This window comes from Pieris brassicae, chromosome 1, assembly GCF_905147105.1.
Source record: "Pieris brassicae chromosome 1, ilPieBrab1.1, whole genome shotgun sequence".
NCBI classification, from domain to species: domain Eukaryota; kingdom Metazoa; phylum Arthropoda; class Insecta; order Lepidoptera; family Pieridae; genus Pieris; species Pieris brassicae.
In genome coordinates this window covers 6,279,786-6,306,622 of record NC_059665.1, presented here as the reverse complement: position 1 = coordinate 6,306,622, position 26,837 = coordinate 6,279,786, and the positions used below count along the sequence as shown (strand labels likewise).

The window sequence follows — 26,837 nt, the reverse complement described above, 5'->3', positions numbered from 1 at the left end:
AACAATTATTGATAGAGGTCACAAAAATCGTGCAATGCTATCATAATATTTCCTATAATTCTTGTAATATTTATCCATCTTCTCGAAATATACCTACTTTTTAATTTTATAGCACTAAATTATTGTATGTACTGTGCATTGTAAAAGTAGGCAGTAAACTAGTTTTTAACTTGTTTATCAATTATTTCATCCACTCTTAAGTAAAATAATGGTACACAATCATACTTTTTATTTATCTACATAAGATGTTATAACACACTTGATTACTAAATATACTAACAGAAACTTCAAAAATTTATTCTTCGTAATCATCTCCCAAGCGATTCAACATTTCATCACCGGTTTGTTTGTTAACACGAAGATATTTATTTATCATTGGTCTGTAATAATATGCTTGGTAGTCATGTCTCTCTGCCATTTTACTAACCACATCCTTTTCCAGTTGTCTCAGTTTCATTTTCTGAGCTTCTTCATCAATAAAGTGCAAGAATTTTTCATATTCCTATAATTAACAAAGATTTTAAATTATGTATAATTCATTGAAAACTAGAGAATTTTTTTTACAAAAATACTCTTAAAATTATATATTATACCTACACAATTAAGACACTAAAAGTATAACTACATCACACATTCCAGAATTTGTTTTCATATTTGCCTAAGAAGCTTGCTTCTTAAGGAAGAGGAGGAATGAGGAAAGATTTGTATTTTTGTGTTATAATAAATTCTTTACAATGTTACATTATCATTAAGTAACATACATTATATTTATTTTTTAAAAAATATTTAAATAAGTGTCAAGCCCAACAAAGTAAAACAGACTGATAAGTAAAGACCTACTACCAAATCATTGTCATGTTTTAAAAGTATGTGTAAGAATTAGAAATTGGCCCATTTTTAACCAACCCATTTGTGTGCTTCAAGCACACAAATGGGTTGGTTAAAGGGTTGGGTTTGGAATTACGTTGCCTGAATTTGATGATAGCAAGTTTTTTTAAAGATTTTTTATGTAGAATGTCACATCTCTAATAACCAATAGAAAAGTAGAAAACGGTTTGTTTCTGAATTTCGATACATTTCACAAAAAAAATTAATACTTAGACACAACTTCGGCAGCAAAAATCACTTGGAGGTGTTCCAATCAAGGTTCCCCAAGACACCTATATAATCAGTATCATCGAATTCGAGTGACGGATTTCTAAACCCAAACCACACAAATGAAAATATATACAATCTTGTTGTAGTTATTAGTATGAAATTTAAGATGCATGTGATGTTAAACTTACTTGCTGAGGGCTATTGTGTATGTAACGTGCTATAAATCTAGTAATAGGGTGTCGGTGATATTCCCAATGTTTAGGTGTGTAATCACTAGGTATTGGTGTCAGCTGAGCAGGACCAATAAATACATTGCTATAAAAGATAATTGCCCCAACCGGAATAAGCCCAACCATAAAATAAAGGTGTAACATGTCCTTGAATTTGTGCCATTGCCACCTGAAATAAATTAAAGTATATTAAGACTTCATATTTTTATAGTTCATAAAATCTGTCAATAACATTGGTTAGATAATCACTTATCACACAATATCAGAACTTTACCTGGATGGCTGCATGGCCATAGTTTTGTGTCCATGATCACCAAAAAGGCTTTTTCCCACTGAGAACTTCACATTTTGACCAACTAAAGGGATTTTTGAGTTGGTTTTTATTAAATTAACGCCAAGAGATCGGCCTAATGCGCTCCAAGAGACCATCTTTGTGAATGTGTGAATTGACAGTTGACATTGACAACATAAACAGAGCATTTTTTTATTCACAGTATGGACAAGCTAAAGTTTTCCGATATAATATGTATACTCTTAGGTTAATTGCCTATAGATACCGTTATCGTCTTCTGAAAAGTTAGTAGGCATTAGATTTATTATTGACACAATGCATGTAACATAATTATTATTTACAGAAAAAATATATTTACGACACTTTCTCATTTAATGTCTTCACAGTTCAAGACAAAGATTGAAATTAAACTAACTACGTAACGCGTATGTTTAAATTTACGACTTGAATATAATTCTTCTTGAATGTGTTACATATATATCTTGTAAGTTTAACATTTTTATTTGTTATAGGAAAATATTTACAAATTAAAACCTATCAGTATATTTTGTTGTATGAAACAGTAATATTTAAACATAAGTAGAATGCCACTAGCGATCAAATACTTTAGCAATAAAAGAACTTGATATTATTAATACCTTTACGGAATTTAAGTTTTAAAGAAAAGAATAAACGATCATTATAAACATGCGAGATTTACCACTTTCCATCGAGTTCGACATGTAGGTATGCAAAACGGGCAACGTATTGAAAACAATAGTGAGATAGAATTACCTTTAAATTAAGTGATTGGATTTTTGAGACAACATCGAAAAATATATAAAAGATATTCACTGTATGTACTTTGTACTATGATGAATGTGTAATTGTATGATGGAAATCCCATACGAATATTCCGAAATGACCAAATTAAGAAACAATGTACTTTCATTTGTAATTTTATTTAGCAATTACAATAAATAAATATACTAAAACTACAACTTGCAAACATTTTTTAATCATGGTTATGAATTTTGTCTGAATATAAGATTATCATAATAAAGTATTCGTTTAAGAAAACAGGTAAAATTAGAATAGATTTAAACCACACGTTTCACTCAAAACCAATATAAATTGTAAAAAAATAATTATACGGTTTGTTTCAATCTGAAGATTTTGTACCGTTTTCTTTATTTTCGGTATCATTTTAATTGCCTTTTTCTTTCCGACTCCATTTGCTTTGAGCTAAATTATGTTGTCATATTATAGTGTCAGCTCAAACAATTAGTCATCTGTGGCCTGTGCTGACCGCTGTCAAGTGTCAACTGTATCGGATCTGCTGAGTGCTGACTTTTCACTGTTAAAATCAACGAGACGAACTCTATCGCGCGAAAATTGTAATTCCTTTTCTTAATATGTTATGAGATTCTGATGCTGGTAGTCAATAATATATAGGAGGTAGGATAAAACAATAAAGGTGCCCAATTTTATCACTTCCTAAAAAAAATAAAGTCTTTCTATGCAGTGTACGATATTAATTTAATGCTTCAGTTGTAAGTACCCATCGCCTTTCTACTTATATTTTAATTTTTAAAAAATAATTATTCGTTATTAAAATAATATTCTTCGAAATCTATTAAAATCATTTTTTAAATTCCTAAAACTATTTAATTGGAAGGCACCTGTTGATAAGCATAAAACAAACAGAAATGTCTTGGACGTAGTACTGGCGAACATGATGTCAATTTATTGATTTTTCTCTCTGAGCATGCTCCATAATACGTGTTTGCTGATAGGCGGTATTCAACCCACTCGATAAAATATTCTGATAGCACAATACTCACGCAGTAATCGTCATATGCTTATTAGAAAAAAATATTTTTTAAATGTAAGCTGTTTTAGTGGTGACCCGCGGAAAGCAAGCAACATGTTAGTCTTGGTTTGAAATGGAAGAGCTGCTCCAAGATATTCTTAAAGAAGCTAGTGGACCAAAGTTAAATTCTCTTAAAAAATCATGTCAGGAAGCCTTAGGTAAGAGACCCTCTATTATTATTCGTCTATATTAATCTTCTATTAAAAAAAAGCTATACATTGCAGGTAGGCCTTTAATCAATAATAGAGAATATGTATAACTTGTGGTATTTCTTAACAATATATAAATAATAAAAAATATGTTGGCCCTAATATTATGTTCCTAATAAAAAACACTAACTGAAATATTTTTTGTTTTTGTATTTTGATCAGCTCCAGTTCTGAGGTCCACCACACACTAGCCAGAGAAATTTATATGTAAATGTATATTGATTGAGAATACCCAGGTGCTTAATAATTAACACTCATTGATCATTTATATTGTGTAGCAGATGAATGAGTGAAGCTTTAGACCGCAACATATAATAAATAAGGGGTGGGGTTTCTAAAGTCTCTATTTCAGACTAATTTAAAAGTAGGTGGTAATTAAATGGTTTTTTTTTCATAGAGTTAATTTGTGCACAAGACGTGAGCGGCCGACGGCCCTCATACGAGTGCAGGCGCGCGTGCTTGCAGCCATTGCAGCTCGCGCTAGAGACCAAGCGCCCCCGGCTAGTAGCATTCGCTCTCCAGGGTTTTCATGTATGTAAATTTGTGTATCTTCTGGTATGGTATGAGACAAAATACTGTAGTACTGTATTTTTGAATGCTTTTTTATATATAAACAAGTAATAATTATAAACTTTATTTAATACAAAATAAAGTATCAATGGTCTTTTTTGTTATTCTATACTGTTATTAAGTTCAGGGTAGGGCTGGAAAGGGAAGGTACATTAAACTTTAGATGATATAAAACAATTTTATCCGTAACATCTTGAAGAACCTGTATTATGTTTAATTAAAGTTAGTTTCATAGTAATAAAATACTTTAATGTACTTGGAGAAAATCAAACGGTAGAATGGTTACTTTTAACCCCAGGGTTTACACAAATCAAATCAAAATTATTTATTAATTTAGGTAACACAATGTACACTTATGAATGTCAAAAAGAAATAAATATTAAATGCTAAATGCTCCTTATTTTACATTTACTAACTACCTTATTAAATTATGTGAAGTGGTGCTTACCTCCATATTCTATGTATAAACAAATCACAAATACAAACATAACTTGCAAATCCATTTATGGCTAGGAGGCTCTTACAGAGTTGTGATATTTCTTATTAATCATAGCAAATGTCATCCATGCGTCGGGTTGTCTCTCTCCCTAAAATATGGCGAGGTGGCCGATGGCTGGCCACGCGTGATACTCGTGAACGGGTGCTACTTGTGGTGACTGTTCTTACTTGAATTCGTGTATGTGGTAAAGATAGTTATTTCGACTTCGTATTTGCCTATTGTTCCCACGAGAATGTAAGTGCGTGCTCATATTTCACCACGCCTCCTGCTGATAAAAGACAAATCGTTTTTAATTTAAATTATTATTATAAATTACTTAAGGTGTCACGAGGAACATGATATAATGGATGCAGATATGCAGCTGCATACAAACATTGTGTATAACAAAAAACTTGATGATTTAAAAGATTGCCAGTTCTTCTCTTCCGTTCTACACCCTTGACTTGAGATCTGGGAGTAAATATAAAATTAGAAGTATACATTAATTTTTTGACATTCATAAGTGTACATTGTGTTCCCTGTATGAATATTTGATTTTGAATTTTTAAATGTAAATAATTTTTTTTGTCAATGGAACATTCCTTCAGTATTAGTTGAGTTAGTTAGTACAATGTGCTTCAACAATTTTAATGTAATAAACAAATTATTTTCCCCTTACTGACAAGACTGAGAGACTAAGAACTGTAATTAGACATTATTCTATTACTCGACTACTCTATTAGTAATTAGGATTTAACAATAAGTCATACTTTAGGCTAGATTCTCTTGAAAGATACTTTATTTATCAAAGAATTACATTCACTTAGTGAGAAAACTTAAATTTAAGGTATCAAATTATTAGAAAATAATCTATATATTACAAAAATATTAGTCACTATAAGTAGATCACATTGAGCTTACTATAACAGGCATTGTGTGACTAATTAATAGTAATATTTTTTTTTAGATCAAGTATATTAAAAATGCTCTTTTTACATATTGAGAAAAATCATTAAACATGGAATTGCATAAAAAATAATTGGGAATCTAACTAGTTAAAATTCAATTGTATTTGTGATGTTATAGAATAAATTGATGAAGGATTGCAGAGCCAATAGCTATATGGAATCTGCTTATCTAAAATAAACGTTAAAAATGAATAATTCAAGTGAGCCATGGGCGTTCTATATGCTTCCGACGTAGATAATGATAACATAAAATATTAGCATTGATGTGCGTCATATCCCATTTATCTATTATGGATTTTTGTTACTGTTCCACGTTGAAAAGGTATATGTTGTTCTTTACGTGAACATAGTGGCCAGAACAATGTCTAACATCTGTGCCTGACACACGTGGCTTATCATTGAGTCTTAGGTCCATAATCTCCAGTACGTACATACATAATCTCGTCTTTCCAGTTATAATCCCGTCTTGAGTGCTGTCAAATATGTCGTTATACAGAAAAAATTGGTTGGGCAGCTCTTGAAATTACATTAAAGATTGATTTACATTTTGGAATACGGGCCGTCGTACTAGTTTTTCTCACTGTGTTTGGCCCAGCCCTAGTACGCTATACGGGCTGAAAATGATCTTCGTGCTTATATCAATATCATAACTTACAGAAAATACTACGTGATGATCGTTTTCACCGTGGCATTGAACCTGAGGACGATTCGCTATGGACGCCGTCGCAATTGCTCTGTGCCACCTCCTCGGTCATGTACCAATTACCAGATACACAGGTTTTGTATATTTTTTTTATTTCTAATTAATTATTTAAAATATTTTAATTATTTGATTTATCTAATGAAAAATAATTTTAGTAATTTTATAATGAAAAAATAAAGAATATTAGTTTTTATATTAAAAAACCGCCAAAGGATTCTGGACAACTGAATGTTCCTGTCATTAATTATTGATTCCTGCCCTAATACCACAATAATCATATGCTTATTCTTCTTTCGAATGTAATATTTTAATATTTATTTCTAGGTACAAATATTCCGCATGTACCTATCACTGGCGTTATCACCCCGGCGTACGCTAAACGGACGTTTGAGCGTATGGGCATGTGGCCGATGCGCAGAAGCAGCTAGTTCAGCGCCACACGTCGCGGCCGCTGCACGTGCCGCTGCCGCTCAAGTTCTAAGAGCCTATTGTGCTCAACTTGGTAATATATGTATTCGTTTTTACTTAAAATTAATAAACTAAAAATACATATTTTAAAATATTTTTTTAATAAAGTTTTTCAATCCCTGACTTATATATTAGTGGGTACATAAAGAAAAAATGAGTAGTTTTTAATAACAACATTACATTATTATTAATGTTAATACACGATGCCTCAAACACGAGTCTTGGATCCTGCCCATAATACATATATAGTTATGGGCGATCTTAATGCAAAAATAAGCCAACATAGGGCAGAGTATATGATAATGAAATCAAATGGTTATGGCAAAAAGAACTTAGGACAGAGACTTATCAACTTCGCCATCGAAAATAAACTTGCAATCCTAAATACGTTCTTCAATAAAAAACCGGAACGTTGATGGACATGAGAGTACAAAAACGAAATTGATTATATTCTATCAACCAGACCTAGCATTACAATGCTGTTGTTGTAAATTGTGTACACACAACATCGATGTTTTGAATCTCAATTTTTCGTCAGACCATAGACCAGTAAGAGCATAACATTGTCAAAAATAAGAAAGAACCATACTATATTTAATAGCACTCCTAATGCCACCCTGAAAAGCGAACAAGAATAAACAAATATAAGGAATGCATCACAGCTACCAAATATACTAGAAGCCTAGGTCTATTAAAAACGAACTATCAGCGTTATACAAACCACAGATCGGTAGCCCTGGAAAAACATCTAAAGCAGTCAGGAAGTTCACAAAAAGCATTCAAACAGTTAAGGACATTTAAGGACACAAAAATTAAAGGAACAATACTAAGCAATCGCAACGATATCATAGGAATAGCAACAAACTTCTATAAAACTCTCTACAGCACAGATTTGTGCGAAAACACCATAGACCATAATATCCAGCAGACCGACGTAATCTCAACTCGATGTATAGAATCCACCGTACCAGATGTTATGCAAGCAGTTAATAGACTAAAAACAAACAAAAGTCCTGGTTAAGACAACATTACAAACGAGTCTATTAAGCCAGTGCAGTCATTACTTGCAGTACCGCTCAACTGTTCAACCATATTTTGGAAAATGCTTAAACACCGATACAATGGTCAGAGATATAATACTAATTTATAAAAAAGGCGACCCATGTGATGTTGCTAACCAATAAGCTTACTACCGTGCTTATTCAAGCTATTCTCATCTCTTATAAACCATAGAACAAGTATCATACTAGATGCAGAACAACCAATTGAGCAAGCGGGATTCAGGAAGACTTTCTCAACTATAGACCACATTCACACTGTGGAACTTCTCATTGAGAAATACCAAGAAAGACAGCGAGCTCCTTATATCGACTACAAAAAAACAATTCGATACCGTTTCACATGCAAGCATCTGGAAAGTACTAACAGAGCAAGGGGTAGCGAAGGAGTATATACAAATATTAAAGAGTATATACAGTAACAACACGGGCAGAGTCAAACTAGAGAAAGTCGGCACAAGCTTTCCTATAACAAGAGGTGTGAGACAAGGCGACCCGACATCACCTATGCTGTCTATTGCCGTCTTAGAGTCGATAATAAGAGAATCAGACTGGGGCACAAGCGGCCTTAATATTAACTGTTAATACCTGAGTCACTTGCGCTTTGCTGACGACCTAGTGCTTTTATCCGAATTAAACTCACAATAACAAGTCATGATTCAATCATTAAATGCGGCTAGCAAGAAGGTAGATATAGAGATGAACCTCATAAAGACAATGCTAATGACAAACGGTATAGAGAAAACTATCGATCGATAGAGAAATTCTAAAATATGCAAAAAAGTATGTTTACCTAGGAAAACAAATCAGCTTTGAAATTGAAAAACTATTTAAAAATTGAAAGACGAATTCAACATACTTGGAACAAGTACTGGAGTCTAAAGGAAATTTTTAAAAGCAATATGCCAGTAACTCTTAAAACACATTTTTTTATGAGGTGAAAATGCGCTTACGCAGGCCCGCGCCATGGATGTCGAGCTTGACGCGGGGACTGTATGGCTGGGTCTACACTCAAGTCCCTCTGCTATTCAGAGGGGTAGCGAGATCCCACCCACTAAAAACACCTCAGCCCTGCACACGCCCTTAAGATGGGCCCTCGGGGTTCGCCTGGCATTCTACCTAAGGGGGTCCCTTATATATTATATCCGATCCGAGCTCATTCAAGACCTGCGGATCCGGGCCACTCGAGGTCGAGATCCCAGCCTTGAACCACCGATCAGTCTACGGTCATCCCCAGACCTCTCCCTCAATCGCTCAGCAGCCTCCTTCTGCAGCATAACATGCTCACAGACCATTGCACTTCAGGCCTCCTCACCTGGTATTATATTATGCTCCTAGCATAGCTAATATAATACCAGGTAAAGTGAGGTCCGCCGCTATTACCGACACCTTACCTCCCTTATCTAGATGACACACTCGAGTCACAGTATGCTCCGCCGTGTCATTTGGAGCGCCACAGTGGTGGCACAACGGATGCATCTCCCAAAGCATCCATGCCCAGACAGTACCTGCGACAGCATCCCACCGTCAATCACCCAGTCTTTCAAGACTGGGCAAATAGCTCCGACTGTCAATGCACCAGCTTGACGCGTAGCCAGGTCGTCAACTCTTAAAACCCAAGCCATGTCAAGCTGTCTCTTGCCATGTCTAACATATGCTTGCCAGACTTGGAAATATACAGAGAAGAGGAAAAGAAAAGAAAAATCGAAACTTGTCAAAGGGGCCTAGAACGGAGCATGCTTAAAATTAGAAAAAATAATAAAACACTCAAAAATAAGAAGCGTTCCTAAATCTACTGATGCGCTAGACTACGCCCTAAAGCTTAAATGGAGGTGAAAAGACTCTCTGATGATCGATGTACCATAAGGGTGACCCGGTGGGGTGGCCCTATTGGGAAACGAAACAGAGGAAGACGTTCACGAGATGGGCGGACGACATTGCAAAAACGGCTGGCTCGAGCTGGATGCAACTCGCCCAAAACTGAGATACCTAGAGTTCCTTGGCGGAGGCCTTCACCTGTGGGAGGTTTCTTGCAAAATAATTGAGAAATAGATGTTTAAAAAAATAGGAAAAATAATTAGTATAATTTACTTTTCTTTAAAAATATATATGTAATAAATAGTATTAAGTTTACTTTGTTCTTTGCAAGAAATAAATAAGATTTTTTATTATTATTGTTTATTAATACACGGTGTGGCTTTTTCCTTAGATGAAGAATGCCAAGAGCTTCTATCGGAAGGGTCTCCAGTGGGCCAGAATCACTTAGTAGCTGTGGGCTGCTACAGCGAGGTCATACCTGTCATACAGTACTTGTGCAGCAGACTTACTGAAACTCAAATGTAAGTCAAAGATTCTAGAAATTTCTTAAAACATTAAGTAAATACAGAAGCTTCCACGATAATGTTATCAAGAAATATACAAGAAACAAGTTATAATAAACATATGTAACAAAAAAGAAGTCTATATAAAAATTCAACAGCAACTCGTATATAAATATGGTTTAAACTATCATAAATTATTAATTCATTATTACAACCAGTCAAATGATTGTATCTCTGTAATAATAATTATTTTATTTCTAATTCGAATCTCAAATATAAAGGTAAACTGCATATGTCAAACATACATTTATCTTACAAAATTAATAATCAACCGTAGTGATTTGGGGGGAATTAAAGCTTGGAATGGAATTCAACGCTTGTTAATTAACCAATGATAGGAAAATAAAACTTAAATTAATATTTATTCATATTACATAACTTCTAAAAAAATCTCATCATTATCATGAGCCTCTTTTTTTGTCCATTTCTGGACGTACGCCTCCTTCATCTTCGTACGTGATCGCGAAAGGCATCAGCATTTCCGCCGCTTGCTTTGCGTGAGCGTCATGGCTTCTGCTCTATAAGTAAAGACAGGCAGGATGTGCTGACTGGAGAAGAAAAAAAAATAATACTTCTAAATTTACATTTACTGCTAGTTCTGAAATCAATGGCTTAGGACGAATGAGAACTGACAATAATGCAATTATTAAATCGCCAACTTTTTATAGGCACCTGCAATCATTACATCATGCTCCTCATCAGATTTTAAATATTGTCATTTAAAAAAAATATTTCCAGGATACCGAAACAGAATCCACTTGCGCTGTTCTTCCTGGACTGCCTTCTCACATTAATGTCCAGCTTATCAGAGCGTGTGAGCGGCAACTCCCATTTCACGACATTTCTTTGGCAAAAGTTTTGTCCGTCACTCATCTCTTTCTTGGGAACTCCACGGGTGGACAAAAATATTAAATCCAGGTAACAATTTCGCATTGATAATAATAGATGGAGAAAATGTGGAGCAAGCGGATAAGTGTAATGTATGTTTCCTTCGAAACTAGGAGGCTATTTCTACATGAAAGACGAGTGAATGCTTGGAATAGTGTAAATTGAGCGTTGCATTCCTTTATGTGTAGCAAATACATCTCAAACAAGGTTCGATTGGCCGTACATAGGGAAGTACTTATCCCGACGTTAACATACGGTAGTGAAAATTGGGTGTAGCAGACGAATGAGATTAGAATAAATTCCGTGAAGCAAAAATGAGAGCGATGAGAAGTATGTGCGGTGTAACATTGCGTGATAGGATAAGTCAATGGTGGTATTGAGGTCGTCGATAATGGTACGAAAAGGAATGCTTAGGTGTTTTAGCCATGGATGCAATGGATGAATAAAAAGCGGTTAACAAATGGGATACACAAGGCAGTCGTGGATGGTGAAGTCAGGTTTTATAGGCCTTGGCATACATACCTGGATGCAGGCCTGTTAAGACAGTTAAAAGTACCCATAACCGACGAGCATATGGTGAATGTGATGAAATGGATTAAGCGAGAGATGTATGTCAGGACCGTAGCAAGTGGAGAACCGTGGTCTCTGCCTCTTCGGGAATCAGGCGCGAAGATATAAATAAAATAATTTATATTTAAAATTTTGTATGTTGTACGGAAATCTGCAATTTGAATGTTAAAGTTTATACTTACGTTATAAATGATATAAAAAAAAGAAAATAACATTTTTAGAGAGCACGAAGGATCCTTAGTAGATGACTCAGGACGAGGCTCTGGCGCTTTGGTTTGCGCTCCTAGCTTCAACAGCAAACAGGCGAAAGCTATTTACAGGTAAAATCCCTGTTCCAAAGGATATTTATTACATTTTTTCTGCTCAGGTTTGGAGGGTGAGAAGACGTTTGTATGCCACTCAAACCACTCAAACAATATATTTTTACAAAATTAATTGTATGAATTTTGTATGTAATAACAAGCCAACATTGTATGTGAAACAATAAAACCATATTTTCTTTAAATCGTAGTTATTGACACCCATTTAGATCCAGTTGTAGGGTCCAAATAAGTTGCTTGTTTCAAGACAACTCTGTATATTATTTATAATCACGGTTTTTTAAATAGGTTTAAAATTTAAAATAAATATATTATTACAGTATAGCAAACCAGCTGGTACGACTTGTCGGCTCCACGTCAAATTTACGGCCAGTTCTCGAAGCACTTTACCACAGAATGCTGCTTTATCCTCCAATACAACATCGCGTTGAACCACTGCGGAGCGTTCGTGAACTGTTGCAGCATCCCAAGAGATTGACTCAGCTGGTTTTAATAAAGAGGGATGATAGACATAGTGATGATATGGCTATTGTAAGATTGTAAGTTGAATTCTAAATATTTTCATATATAATTAAATATGTCTAATAAAAAAACAATTAAAAAAGTTACAAATTGGCATCAGTAACATTTTTAAATTAATAAATAATAATTTACGTTACGTATCGTGGTAATTGAGAAATGTCAAGTCTGTTTGACATAAGCAATGTGCAATAAAACCATAGACAATACGAATTTTACAAAACACTATGGTCATGTCTTCATTACACACAGAGTAAAAGAGATAACATTTTAAAAATCGAATAATTAATTTCATCACTCATATGTTTGTAACTTGCTTGAAAAAACTTATTTCGCATTTAGTCATTGGACAAGAAACCCCTATTATTTAGCAAATTTATTTTAAAGAATAATGGATGGCATAGAAGAATGCGGTCGCAGTGGTAATCCGGAAGTAGTAGCGGCGGCGGTCGAATGCGTGGTATCTCTGTTGGATGCTTTGGAAAAATTGTGTACCACACCAACGGATTACATAACACCAGAAACGGCCAGTTTGATATTGGATCACTGGCCCAAGTTACACGAAGCTGATTATACAGGACCACTCACCTATCAGACGTTGGCGAGACTACCGAGCCCGTATAGGTATGTGTATTTGGCCCATTCCTTGGTTTCTTAACCTCCAATCATGGGGAAAGGGGCATATTTTGGTTATTCATAATTTTTTCGCCACTTGTTCAAGGTAAAATCTTGTCTGTCACAAATTCCGGACTTCCGGGCTTGATTTGTCTTTATTAGTTTCAAAACGCTTGTCCATTTGTTTTCTTTTGATGTCTTTATTTTTTTTTCGCGTGTAGTTTCCTAACCTTTTACTTGAAACTGGTATAAAGTTAAAACTTAATGAAAAAAAGTTTCAAAACAATACCTATAAACATCACAATAGAAAATTTTGGTAACCATGGTAACCGAAGTAGTATTTTTAGTCTACGTTTTATATTAAAGCTGTAAGCAGGTCAAGTGCTATCCTCGATTCTTACATTGGTTTGGGCTTTATTTATTTATTATTTAGTTGTATCAGAACATTGGAGTTAAATTTTAAACGCTTTCAGTTTTGGATTGTAATGATTTGTAAAGAGTTATATTCATTAAATTTCAGAGACGTAGTAGCTGACCTACAAAGCAAAGAAGCAAAGGACAATGATTCCTCAGGTACATTGTATTTTATGTTTAAAAATAAATATTTATGTAAATCTCCTTAGACTAATAAAAAATAGCGAAAATATAAACGTGAATTGATTAATATGTGATATCCAAAGATTTGACCTTGTTTTACTTGAATCGCGACGTGACGTCATAGATTCCTTCGTCCTTTGAGAGGGAGACCTTTCGTCGAGTCGTTTTAGAAACCCTGATGTGCTAATTATTTCCTTTTATTATTGTTTTCTTAATACCTACATAATTATGTGTAGAGCTTGGCGAACCCATGCGACTTCTCCAATACAAAAAGTCCCCTCATGAGTTGTATACTTCGATATCGCGGGCTACTCGATTGTGAGGAAGTAGCATGGATCGGGTTAGCGCTGCGCCTTCTTAGGTTCATATTATTTTCACAAGTATGTGATTATCCTTCTTGTAACATGTGTGATGTCTGACAGCAAAAATAAAATATAAAAAAAGACTAATCCAAGGTGATGTTGAATTCTATTTTCTTCGTGGCTTCATCACTGGAATACCCATTGAGAGCTATATAATAGTAGATGCGTCTGCGCATACACTTTAAACAGTTTCCGCTTAAAAGTAATAGAGATTAGCCGCCATGAATCATATATTTTTTATATATAATTTTAGACACGTCAGGTCCAGAAAACTTAAGTTCGGGAAGTGAGGCCGAAGTGGACTCGGATGCCGATAACGTGTTTCTACCGAGTAGAGCCAGTAATCCAACTTATAAAGAGGATAACTTTAGCGAAACTAAAGCTGTGCCGAAGACTTTAAACCTTGGGCGGTAAGTTTTTTTTATATTTATCTGTCGACACGTAACTCCAGATGTGGAGATATAGTTCGTGCGTGTTTCCTTTTGGTAAGAACAAATCTAAAAACGTATTGTCTTTTGTTAAAATAGCTTTTACACATTAAGAAAAACACTTTTTGAACGGATTAAAGCTATGTATTATTTTATGTATATATATAACTATAAGTTTTAAAAATAATACATAGCTTTAATCTGTTCAAAAAGTGTTTTTCTCAATTTAAAAACGATTTTTCCAGACCTTGTCATGATCCCGAAATGAGTAGAAATTCCGATGTGAAATGTTAAATTCTGATATTAATTTTTTGTGTTATATTTGTCTACGTGTAAAAAGTTCACGAATAAGTCTATTACTGAGGCATTGAGAAATTAATTTTGTCTCGTACTAAAACATACAATAAAACATTAAAAAAATAATTTGAACATACCAAATGATTTTTTGTACCATGTGTGTTTTTTATTTAATTTGTTTTATTTTGAAGAATTTATGAATTGTGAAATTTCCAGATGCACCATAACGGAATGCAACGTCGACTTAGAGCGCCACAACGCTAGGCAATTCGTGAAAACGCTGCAGAATTCCCTTCTCCCTAAACTGGTCACTCTTAGGACGTGTATTGAAGTAAGAATAATTTATTACAAAAAAATTAACTCGAGCTATATGAAAGCGATATTTGTTGTTTCCACAAGGGAGTAGGTACGGAATGAAATATGACACTATCTGGTCAATATATTCCTTGTTGTATGTACGTAAAAAAGTACGTACGTACGTATTGTATGTATTTTAAAACAAATGGTGACTTTCACCAGTATAATTCTCGAAACAGAACTAATTTGAGTGTACGACCAACTAGGCTCCAGAAGATAAACCACTCCTTATATGGAAACTGTATTTGTTTTTACAACAAACTCCCAAGGGAAATTAGAGAATTGTAACTAAATAAATTCAAAGCTGTCTTTAAACGTTAATTAATCAATATTTCAATGAACTAATCCTTAGTATTGCTCCAGTTCAAACAATTTGTATGACTCCAAACTGAGCGATTAAAAAGAGTGGCGGAGAGTTAGAGAGTAGATCCTGCTCTACGCCCTTAACTTACGAACTGGTAGTAAATGTAAAGTTATAATTAATTTAACTTTCTGACGTTCATAAGTATACTTGTTTGCTTATATGAATAAAGTTATTTTGATGATTGATTTTATGAGTTTGATAGCGCCTCATTATCGAAGTTACAAAAATTATGATTACTTCTGTTCTATTGTTGTATTATGATTACTTTTGGTCCAATTGTATTCTATAGCTCAGACTATAACATATTGCCCCCTTTTGTTGTGTTAACAATTCTAGGTTTTGTAAAAAAATAATTATTAATAATTATAATGAACAAAAATATATAAATTAATTATAGTGGTTATTATTTTTAGGATTAGACCGTCATCGTTGTTAGTTAATAAATTCCTTTATATTTGCATCCAACTCCGAATTACAATAATTAATATTATACATGGGGAGAAATTGGCTGTGCAAAAATCTATCTGAAACTGCTGGAACACCTTTTGTATGGCAATTAAGGTTAACAATAATTTAACAAAAGAATTAAAAGATCTTCCGACTAGAGTTTAAAAATGTATTTTTCAATAAATGATTATTTGTGTGTAGTAGTACAGTGTAGTCGATATAAATTTAATAGCTTTTTTTACTAATTTGATATGATAGGTACGATACAAATAGTATAAGAATTGACCAATTCATATAATGTAAAACTCCTTTAAAGACAAATTTGCGCGCCATATATTTCGTGTGTGGCAGAATATGCGAACTTACTATTGTACCACCTTACACATTTTTGTACCATATTCTTGCAATAATTTATTATTTATTGTAACTTATTATAAAATTGTGGGACTTTTCTATAAATCAGGTAGACGAAGCAATGCAAGAGTTCGCATCAAAGTGTTGCCAACATAACGCCGCCCAACCTCCCGCCACGGCCTGTATTATGAATGCTGATGGCGTCTACCTTGCCACGTATGCAGCTTTACTCCTTACCCTCAAGCAGAAAAGGAGCAAGTACTATGCTGATATCAGTGTAAGCGTTTTTTTATACATTTGATTCCAATCTATTTTTTTTAAACAGAGATAAATAAACAACAAATCTATTATTGATTAATTAATAAATATTATATTAGAATAAAGTAGTATCGCGCACTGTAACGAACCTATAACGAACACTATATAAGCCTTGACTTGTTCAAGCTATCGTGGAATAAAAGAGGTATTAGGAATATTCATAGCGCTAAATCATCTGTATAAAGAGCACATTCCACACACACACTATCAGGCCTCACGTACAAACCATCACTTTCTCACCATCACACACTATATATCAGGTATTACGTATTTGATTTTTTTTGTATATATTATGTATTCCATTTTTGGCTATACATATATTTAGTATAATTGTTTAGCTGTTAGCTTGAAGTTTACGAAATAAATAAATAAATAATCAATTAAGATATAGATAATTATTAATTAATTAGTTAATAAACTAATCTTAGTAGCATTTTTATAAAATATATTTTTTATATTGATACATTAAACAACTTAACAATGCTTTAAATAATCATTATTTTGTTTACAGAAAATTCCACTGCCGCTAACTGAAGATGAATTTGTGGAAGATGTTCAGGGTAGTGGATTGTTGGTATACCTATCTGCTACTTGGCTTAGGGAGCTTTACCAGCAAGTTGTGGCTACGGATCTTTTGAAGGATGTGCAGACTTCGGATCATCCTCTAATACATTTGTTATCTGGTATGTTGTTATTTATTATAAATAAGTAAATTTTGACTTATTATTTATTTATTTTTTGTGCCAATGTGCCAAATGTATATCGCATACATTTTGTACATTCTTTACACGATTTTTAATAAAATAAATTTGAGTAAAATTCGATCGTATGAAAAATAATGTTGTTAAATTCAGGATAAACTGAAACTATATTAAAAACAATTTATTTCTAAGAAAAACGTACATATAAAATTCAAATTATAGTGACGATAATACTGTGAAATTATTATTTCGTGTCACGGTATTAAGGTTAACTAAAACCTCATTAAGGAGAAACGAAGTTCGCGAGAGCAGCTAGTATACCTATATAAATTGCAATGCAAAGTGTATAGGTATAGAGGTCATAGAGTAGTCCAACCGATGGTGCCAGCATGGTTGTTCCCGTTTTCTCATTAATATCTGTCTTCGCCTTTCTAATCATACTTATCTTGGAGTAAAATCTCGTTGAAAATGGGTCCATGGTCCATGACTATCCTTTTGGGCGTCCCGTTGGATCGTTTGCCGCTATAAAAAAACCTGTATTAATAAACATAAATTTAGATCTGGGTGGACTGGATTCGAACCCCGTGATGTCAGACTGGCAAAGGCTGAAAGAGGTTTCAATGGTGTATCATAGCTCCAACGACTCTCCACAACTCCAGGCTAGTTTGCGGTGGGCCAGAAGGTATGTTTGTTATTTATGATTAATAATATTTAGACTTATAAATGTGTAAGGTGGTACAATAGTAAGTTCACATATTCTGCCACACACAATGGCGCGCAAATTCATTTTTCAAATGAATTGGTCAATTCTTATACTATTTGTATCGTACCTATCATATCAAATTAGTAAAAAAAGCTATTAAATTTATATCGACTACACTGTACTACTACACACAAATAATCATTTATTGAAAAATACATTTTATCCAAAGTTTATTTTTAAACTCTAGTCGGAAGATCTTTTAATTCTTTTGTTAAATTATTGTTAACCTCAATTGCCATACAAAAGGTGTTTTTCGTAAACAGTTCCAGATTGATTTTTGGCACAGCCATTTTCTGGATACAAATATAAAGTAATTTATTATCTAAAAAATGATGACGGTCTAATCCTGAAAATAATAACCACTATCATAAATTTATTACATGCCGAATATACAACGTCCTCCAGTTTATTTGAAGTCGGTTAAAAAAAAATTGTTTATTAACAGGCACCTATTTAACGGGGTTAAGAAACTTGATGTGAATTAGTTATGTTTAACATTTAGTTTACCTGTCCATAGACAATAGACCATTAATAATGTTTAAAATTGTAATATATCTTCAGGGTTTTAACATGTATCTGGGAGTCAATGGTGACAGTACTAAGTGTCCCATTAATTGGATGTAACAAGAAACACAAATTACACGGAATTATTACAAAGAAAATCAACACGTTCGGGAAGAGAAAGAGAATCGCGTGGGAGGGTCTCACTATACAGTGTTTGGAAGGACTTCACAAGGTCTGTTTTAATTACATTTTTTTTATATACTGCTTAAAGCAGTCTTTATTACTAGTATAATCCATAGATTATGATAAAAACTCATAAATGTTAAAGGAGAATGTACTATTTTTCATCTCTTTTCTGGAAGGAGCCTAAATCGAATTGGGTCCTACATGAAAGTCTTTTTTTTCAGGCAAATATTAAATCTTCGTATCTGCTATCGCCTTTTCTTTACCTACGGTTAAAAGAGTTATATTTTTTTACTAAACAAAAATTTTCATTAATTCAGGCAGCTCGTATCAGTACGACTTTAAGTCTACAGAATAGATGCAACAGTATCCTCGCGCTCCTGGCCAGCTCTGCCACTTCTCAGCCCGCTAATGGCAAGATCCTCTCTACACACGCTTTATCACTGGATATATTAATATCAGGTACATAGTATGAGTTTTTTTTATAGAAGTGGTGGTAAACAAGCAGGAAGCTAAACGGATTATAAATGATACCGCCCATGGTCATTCACTATACTAGAAGGCTCGCAAGTGTGTGTGTGGCCGGCTTTTTGAGAATTAGTACGCTTTTGATGGAAGTATTTAATATTACTATAAATTTTACTTGTAGTTGTAAGTTATTCGAGGTATTTTCGAAAAAGAAATAATAGTTCAATTGAAATTATGTCTACTTAATGTGACGTCACTCTATTATTTATTAGTTTGAAGTATTATATAAACCATCTACTATGTGATTTCGGTTTAATTTCTGCCATACAGTCATTTAATTTATATATTTGTACTAGCTGACTCGGCGAACGTCGTTTTGCCATGTATATATTATTTACAGGAAACATTTTTTTAGTTCAATAAAAATAACCTATCTACTGTATGCTGTATCATAAAGAAATAAAAACAAAAAATAATATAAAATACATTTTGGGGTGGACTACCCTTATTACTTACTTAGGAGTTTGAAAGATAGATAGTAGCCGATTCTCAGAATTACAGAATATGCATTAAAAAAGCATCATAAGCATCGGTCGAGTATACACCCATATATATATATATATATATATATATATATACATATACATACATACATATATGTATGTAGGATATTGCTCCTATTATATTGATCCATTAACGAGTCTAAGGTCAGAATTTTACATCCCTGGTACACACGAGCAATAATCAAGACATAAGTAGATAAGAATTTTTAAGCAAACCGTACAAAGAAATTAATTATATGTTTTTCTGTTTCAGGGGGTCTCGAACTAGGATCCAAAGCCCCCGAGTGTTGGGAGCACATTTTCGCCGCTTGTCAATATGTATCAAGTTTTGAACACTCCTTGTTCGGTCAACAGGGGAATAACGCGACACCGATAATTGCAATGCAAACTGGTAGAAATAAAACTGTGTCCATACTACAAGCTGATGCCAAATTGGGTTTAGATGGAAGAGATGATGAGACTTGGTGAGATTTTGAGTTTCTTTCGTTTCATTTTAAAATTAGAATCCTTAATTAACCATGAAAAAAAGGCTTTACTGTTGTTTAGCTAGCATGCTATATATAAAGAAAATTTCCCTAAAGCTAAATTATATTTAGTCCCTATCTATAGGCAATTGGTTATTTATTTGTCCTTTGTCAAAGTCCCCCTTATAAATGCTTTGTATCTTGGTTCTCTACCGGTTTGAGTCCATTGTGTTAGCGGTAGTTAATCTAGTTCTTAGGGTAGGAAATTAAACACTTCAATGATGACTTAATTCACTATAATTTACTTCACTGATTTTACGTGAACTGTATAACTTCAACCTTCAGCCTCTTTATAATCATAACTCCCTCCTCCGACTCGGCCATCCCACTTCGGGGAGATGGTCGAGTCAATTCGTAACAATTCTTAAACAACCGAACGAGTCAAATGAATAACTATTGCACACTTGTAGCAAGATTCTTAAGAATATGTTTCATAAAATGTTTAGAATTTAATTAAATAAATATTACAAGCTAACAATTGCTACACATTGTATCCGCTACCTGCAAACTTTTATATATCATCTTCTTATCTGCCTGCCTCTCTTTCGTTACCACTTTGTGGTGACCGCCCCGTTACGACTCTGTTCCATTTTTTCTTTCTATTTGCTATTATATAAATCTTAAAAGTATGTTTTTGTTCGTTTCAGTGTGGACGTATTCAACTTCTTGCAACCCATATTTGATACGAATAATGCGAACAATGAAATGTCCGTTGCCAAAATTGTTGAGAACTGTCGTCAAGAGGTAAGTTTTGTGTATATTTATAATATGGATGCACTATATATACACTTATAATTATAATTTATTACCATTTACAATGTTAACTCTATGTAACGACACTAAGGGACTTTACATTTTATGGTGTTATAGTGTTGATTCCTACTTATTAGTCATGGTCAACAGTCTACATGTGCAAGCAATCCAAATTTGTATACAAAAGAATGAATTTCTTAGAAAGTTCGTATGCATGAAGCCGACAGTCGCGATTTTATTGCGGGCGCGTACGTACGTACGTATACGTACACAGCTGCGCAGTTTTTATTAATTTTAGGAACTTAAAAAGTACTTTATTAGTCGATTGTTGTCGTTGTGGGTACACCCACTCTCAATGCTATGGAAGACAAGCTAAACCAACCAAAGCCAATTGATTTAGACGCTTTATAATATCAACACTGAAACTATTAGTTAAAAAATCGTACTAATAATTAGGGCTTCAGAACTTCAGAAAAAAATCAATGCTTTTACATTCTTAGTTCTCAGGAAGGGAACGTAGAACGATCTAGAAGAACTGGCTCCCTAAACTCTTTGTCACTCTTTTAAATGTAATAGATTACCTTAAAAGAATTTTTTAATATCAAAGTTAAAGAATAGTTTTATTATCACATAAATAAAACACCTCAACCAATAAATTATTAGTAAATTGTCTTGATTAGTAAAAAATGTTTTAGTAGTCATTCTTCGTATATACGATATGTAAGCCGTTATGTTTTTATTTTGTTAAATATATAAATATGTGTTAAATATATAAATAGATTTAAGCTTTAAATAGGTACAATTGTTATCACAGGAATTGTATTTAGTTATTAGTAATACAATTGTATCTTTGTTTTAATTATATTTTTAGGGTGGAAATGTAATATCCGGTTCGAACGCTGCACGCGTCTGTTGTGCGTTGACGGCGGCCGCAGACACACTCTACACGCGTCTTGCTGCGACGACAACTCTACCGACACTACGGTCTGCGCTGCAAAGGCTTGTTTCGCACCATCATCGACTGGTAATAAATTATAAAATAAACTTGCTAAACTTATTAGGCTCTCTTAACCAATCTTACTTTTAAAAAAAAACTAGAGAAAATAATGATAGTTATCTATATGTCGCAGCCAACTAGCTTAAGTAGCCGTTCAGCCTAGCCTTTTAACTAAACTAAAAGTTCAGCCAGTTGGTCAAACAGCTAGGCAAATGACTTGGATCAATGACGTTTCATTACTTGCCTAGCCTGTTGACTGTTAATTTAAATCCACTTTTTTGCTGCGACATATTTCTTATTATTATAAGAAAAAGTGTAAAAGTGAAGATTTTTCATAATTATGCTATAGCATATAATGGCATTAGCCATAGATGGCATGTGCCATTAGGAGTGGTAAAATAATTTTAAGGACGCCACATACCATTCAAATGTTCATGTCAAGGCCTGGTCGTAAAAAGATTATACGAATTCTTGTTATGAAGATCACATGTAATTCATATTACTATTGTGTTAAAATATTTTCAGCTATTTTGTTCATGGGATCAAGACGTAGTGAACAACAACTGGTGGCGTCGCGGTACCCGAGTGGGGCACGGGGCAGGGGAGGCCGCGCGTGCCTTATGCAGAGCTGGGGACGTTGCTCTACGCTGTCTGAGGGCGGCACGGCCCTTGGCCCATCGCATGGCCATATGGACGGTTGTTGGGCCGCATTTTATGCAAGTTAGTACGACTCATATAGTACAATGAGTAAGCATTTAGATACCATGGCTTAAGCCACAAAATATTGGAATTTGTTAATAATGTATAATAATACCAATTAATTAAAAATAAGCTTAATTCAGCTACTACCGACAAAACTGATGACCGCTTAAAACCGGATTAAAACGCAATAATCCGATAACTTTATTCCTAATATCAGTTTTCAATTAAGCTTAATGCCATCTATTTATATATACATATAGAAAAAAAAACCTTCTCATAATCTATATAAATCTATTTCATATATATTCCACTCTACATATTACTATCGAATAATGTATTAAGAATTAAATGTAAAATATCGCTTTAGGCCGCTTGCCACAAAGACATCCAAATATCAAGTCTAGCGATCCAATGCCTTCACGATTGTGCAACGACTTTACTCAATCAACAAGTGGAATTACCTCATTTCCACTTCAACGAGGCCCTTCTGAAGCCATTTGAAAATCTACTGTGTCTGGAACTGTGCGATGATGATATACAGGTATGTTTCCTAATCAGATATAAAATGATAATTCAAATTCCTTTATTTAATTGGGATAAATTATGCGGTGCCGACTTTTCTAAATAAATTCTAACGTTGACTATTTTTTTTTCAATCTTACTATTTTTGTAAAAAACTACGCAATAATCAAAATGAACTTTATTTTCAGTTACAGGGTAATAAAATCGATTATGTTTCAGGAACAGATAATCTCTTGCATCTGTGAATTCGTTGAAACAAACAGAATGGAAATTAGATCTGGATGGAGACCACTGTTCAACACATTGAGAGCGGCGAATAATTCCAACCAATATTCAGCGATTTTGGAAATATTCAAAGTGTTCCTAAACACCGACAACACTTTAGTATTCGCCAATGCAGCGCTGGACTGCATTCTCTGCCTCCTGAGTCACATTAAAGGATTACATTATGAAGATCCACAGACTGAAGTTAAACCAAAGAAACCAATGACACCAACTCAGCCGAAGCCGAGTCTAAGCCTGAAGTTCTCAAAGAACAGCAAATTTATACCCTTAAGCGAGGAGAAAACTGAAAAAGTGATTGTCGATATGTGTAAAGAGGCGCTTTATCACTTAGAGAATTGCGCTGATATTTTAACAATGATGTACAATATGCCCAAATGTCCCATCTTCAATACGGGCAACAGGATCAAAGGAGACCTTCCTCTGTCAGTAGTGGATCCCATAATACCAAGCGGGTCGCTAGATGTCACTAAGTATATCAGCAATGACAATTGTAACGAAGAACTTATTTCCTACAGGAAGCTGTCAACCACTCTTCCGCCTTCTAACACCACTAATAACTGCTTATTAAAACTGGACAAACCCAGTAATATCCTCAAAGTTTGGTATGTTCTGATCGAGGGCTTGATATCAGCCACCGTTGTATGTTCAAAAAAAAATCAACCGGCCGCAATGGAATCTTTGTTCAAATTACTGAGAAATATAGCTGACGTTCCCGGAACGCATTTCGGACTCCATTGCATAAACCACCTATTATTACCGACAGTGCAGAACTGGCTTCGGCAGATAGCGAACGTGAACACTCACTGGGACAGTATTATGCCTAACTTCAAACAGTGCTGTGGCATGACCACCGACACAGTCGTGTTTTATCTCCATAATTTACAACAAATTAATATTGAACGACCGGATGGGAAAAACGACAAAAAACACGAAACCTTCGAAAGCCCTGAAATCACGTTTGCTCTAAAGCAAATAATGCTGATCCTAGTCGAATGTATCGCCCAAGCACAAGAGCCGATAGCGAGACTCGGCGCTTCCTGCATAAGACATATCATATTGACATCTGGCCATCTACTGACGGACAACCAATGGGAGGTTATCTGCACTAGCTTACACAGGGCGTGTAATGTTAGCTTAAGTCCATTAAAACAGCTGACTTATGCCTTTAAAGAAAACTCTAATAGTTTTTACGGAGATTTGGCCATAGTCAAAGTTGCCGCTCGAAGGGATTGTTCCGTGAACGATAACGTAAGACTGCATGCGATGGCTCAACAAGTGTTCCTCACGGAACAGTTGAGAGGCGAAAGTAATTTGAAGCAACCGTCGAAAAATTCCAACCAAATCCTGATAGATGATAGAAGTTATATATTTTTGATTTACCTTCAAGAAGCTATGAATTGTCTCAATCCAGATTTATATACGGTGAGAATACCTAACAGAGGTCTAGTAGTGGGTCTCTTGGCTCATCAAATACTAATACAAATAATAGCTACGGTTTTGATCCAGGCGTCTTCTGATGTGTTTCAAGGAATTAATGGGATCTTACTCGAGAGCCTCAAAAGTGGAACCAACATTTGTAATTACCAATTCTTTTTAACAAAGAACAATACCGATTTACTTCTGAAAAGCTTGGAGTTGTCATATACCAGAGCTATGCAGTTTGATTCTAGACCGGGTTTAAAATTTCTGGTTCAAAAAGTTTCAAATTTAGACTACGCCGCAAATTTGTACAAGCAGACATCTTCCTCTTGGCTTATTAAAATCATCGCTTTGACTGATATATTTTTCAATGGTGTTGCTAGATTTAAACTTAAATCTAACGACTTGTCAATTATTTTGAAGAACTACACATCCTCCTTAAACATGACGCTGGAATACGATCAATTTGTTATGAAGATCTTTGATTTGAAGTCGACTTGGGAACTTCTATGTAGCAGTTATTTAAAACACCTGATTAATGTGTCAGATTTTGAAGAGGAGGAAGATAATATCAAAGAACGGATTTCGGTTAGTTCCGTAGATTCTGATTCTTCGAATCATTATGAGGAGTTCTATTATCAAAATTCTGAAAAACAAGAACCAAATAATAAAGAAGATCTAGATGTTCAAGATGATATTGAAAAGCTCAAACCGTTTACTTTTGCTGACTTTAAAGAGGCCAACATTGAAAGTGATACTGATAAAGTATCAAACTTTCAGAAGAATGATAATATTGAAAACGATGATGTCAATTATGATGACAGTCCTACCAAAGATGATCCTAAAAAAGTTATTCGCTATACTGATGTTAGTCCAGAGAAAGCTAAGACTAATTCTGATGTAGAAGTTGATAAAGGGAGAACAGTAAATATAACAATAAACGATGCCCCCATATTGGAGAAGAACAAAAACATTGAAGTAATTCTTCCTCCACAGCCTGTTCCACCGGAAATAGAACAACAAAGAGCTATAAGCATTAGTAAGGTACTATATTTAATGAATTTTATATCATTTGTAATTATATTTTATATATTTAGGGGAAGTAATCTATAGGTATAATCATTCAAATTTAGGAACCACTGTTAACTGAATTTCGTAAAAAACATATTCTATGGTATGGGAGCATTTTGTTCATAAAATATTTATTTATTTTGTTCTTCTAAATGAAATTATCTATATTTTAATGAATTGGGAGATTTCATGGATCTTTCAACTACTACTAAAGTTTCTTTTTCAGGACATGGAGGTACAAAGGAATTGTTTCCTTAACGTTTTGATGGCGTATTTGGAACTTGTCCTGAGTTTCCCCTTGGAGAGGTTTCACCTTATTTATCCAGTTCTTCAAACGGGCTTCGTGCAGCTCGCGAGAACTGTCAACGATCCTCAACTACTCGATAGAATTAATGTATTTTTTGATAAAAAAGATTTGGTCGGATAAGTTATAAGTGAAAAACTATTTATCGTGATACTGTAATCACTAATTGTATATTCCTTGATCTCAGCGCTATAGCTTAATAAACTATAATATTCCAGTTGCGTTTTATTTCTGCGATATATAGAACCTTTGGAAACCCAGTATCTACTATAATAATATGGACTATCTCGCAATTATTAGTCGTAGTTAGTAATTTTAATTGAATTAACTCAAAC

The 26,837-nt window shown here is 34.0% G+C and overlaps 2 protein-coding genes across 5 annotated transcripts; one reads left to right on the top strand and one right to left on the bottom strand.

The window, feature by feature from the left end:
• Positions 1 to 214: 214 nt before the first annotated feature.
• LOC123708074 (NADH dehydrogenase [ubiquinone] 1 beta subcomplex subunit 5, mitochondrial) lies at positions 215 to 1,781 on the bottom strand. Its single transcript, XM_045658567.1, has 3 exons — positions 1,603 to 1,781; positions 1,287 to 1,497; positions 215 to 502 (listed from the first exon to the last, which is right to left on the bottom strand). Exons 1-3 carry the CDS (start codon positions 1,755 to 1,757, stop codon positions 296 to 298), a joined length of 573 nt encoding a protein of 190 aa, XP_045514523.1. The 5' UTR covers positions 1,758 to 1,781; the 3' UTR covers positions 215 to 295.
• A 1,164-nt stretch (positions 1,782 to 2,945) lies between these two features.
• LOC123707254 (brefeldin A-inhibited guanine nucleotide-exchange protein 3) lies at positions 2,946 to 26,719 on the top strand. 4 transcript variants are annotated; one of them, XM_045657166.1, is made up of 25 exons: positions 2,946 to 2,996; positions 3,502 to 3,630; positions 4,079 to 4,212; positions 6,355 to 6,474; positions 6,725 to 6,902; positions 10,136 to 10,265; positions 11,046 to 11,225; positions 11,987 to 12,085; positions 12,406 to 12,624; positions 12,992 to 13,228; positions 13,740 to 13,792; positions 14,432 to 14,588; positions 15,120 to 15,234; positions 16,535 to 16,702; positions 17,255 to 17,426; positions 18,003 to 18,126; positions 18,769 to 18,943; positions 19,215 to 19,356; positions 20,179 to 20,389; positions 21,097 to 21,193; positions 22,074 to 22,226; positions 22,725 to 22,919; positions 23,269 to 23,442; positions 23,643 to 26,171; positions 26,425 to 26,719. In XM_045657166.1, the coding sequence occupies exons 2-25, from the start codon at positions 3,546 to 3,548 to the stop codon at positions 26,623 to 26,625; spliced, it is 6,048 nt and encodes a 2,015-aa protein (XP_045513122.1). In that variant the 5' UTR covers positions 2,946 to 2,996; positions 3,502 to 3,545; the 3' UTR covers positions 26,626 to 26,719. The 4 variants fall into 4 exon arrangements, with proteins under 4 accessions (XP_045513122.1, XP_045513114.1, XP_045513105.1 ...); XM_045657158.1 differs by having other exon boundaries at positions 2,958 to 3,057; XM_045657149.1 differs by having other exon boundaries at positions 2,958 to 3,152.
• Positions 26,720 to 26,837: the final 118 nt, after the last annotated feature.

Excerpts from the sequence above, each read along its gene's own strand:
- LOC123707254 (XM_045657166.1), top strand. The coding sequence starts at position 3,546 with ATGGAAGAGCTGCTCCAAGATATTCTTAAAGAAGCTAGTGGACCAAAG. Across the intron at positions 14,589-15,119 it reads AAGACTTTAAACCTTGGGCG|ATGCACCATAACGGAATGCA; the intron begins GTAAGTTTTTTT and ends TGAAATTTCCAG. Across the intron at positions 15,235-16,534 it reads CTCTTAGGACGTGTATTGAA|GTAGACGAAGCAATGCAAGA; the intron begins GTAAGAATAATT and ends TCTATAAATCAG.
- LOC123708074 (XM_045658567.1), bottom strand. The coding sequence starts at position 1,757 with ATGGTCTCTTGGAGCGCATTAGGCCGATCTCTTGGCGTTAATTTAATA. Across the intron at positions 1,498-1,602 it reads ATGGCCATGCAGCCATCCAG|GTGGCAATGGCACAAATTCA; the intron begins GTAAAGTTCTGA and ends AATTTATTTCAG. Across the intron at positions 503-1,286 it reads TACACAATAGCCCTCAGCAA|GAATATGAAAAATTCTTGCA; the intron begins GTAAGTTTAACA and ends TGTTAATTATAG.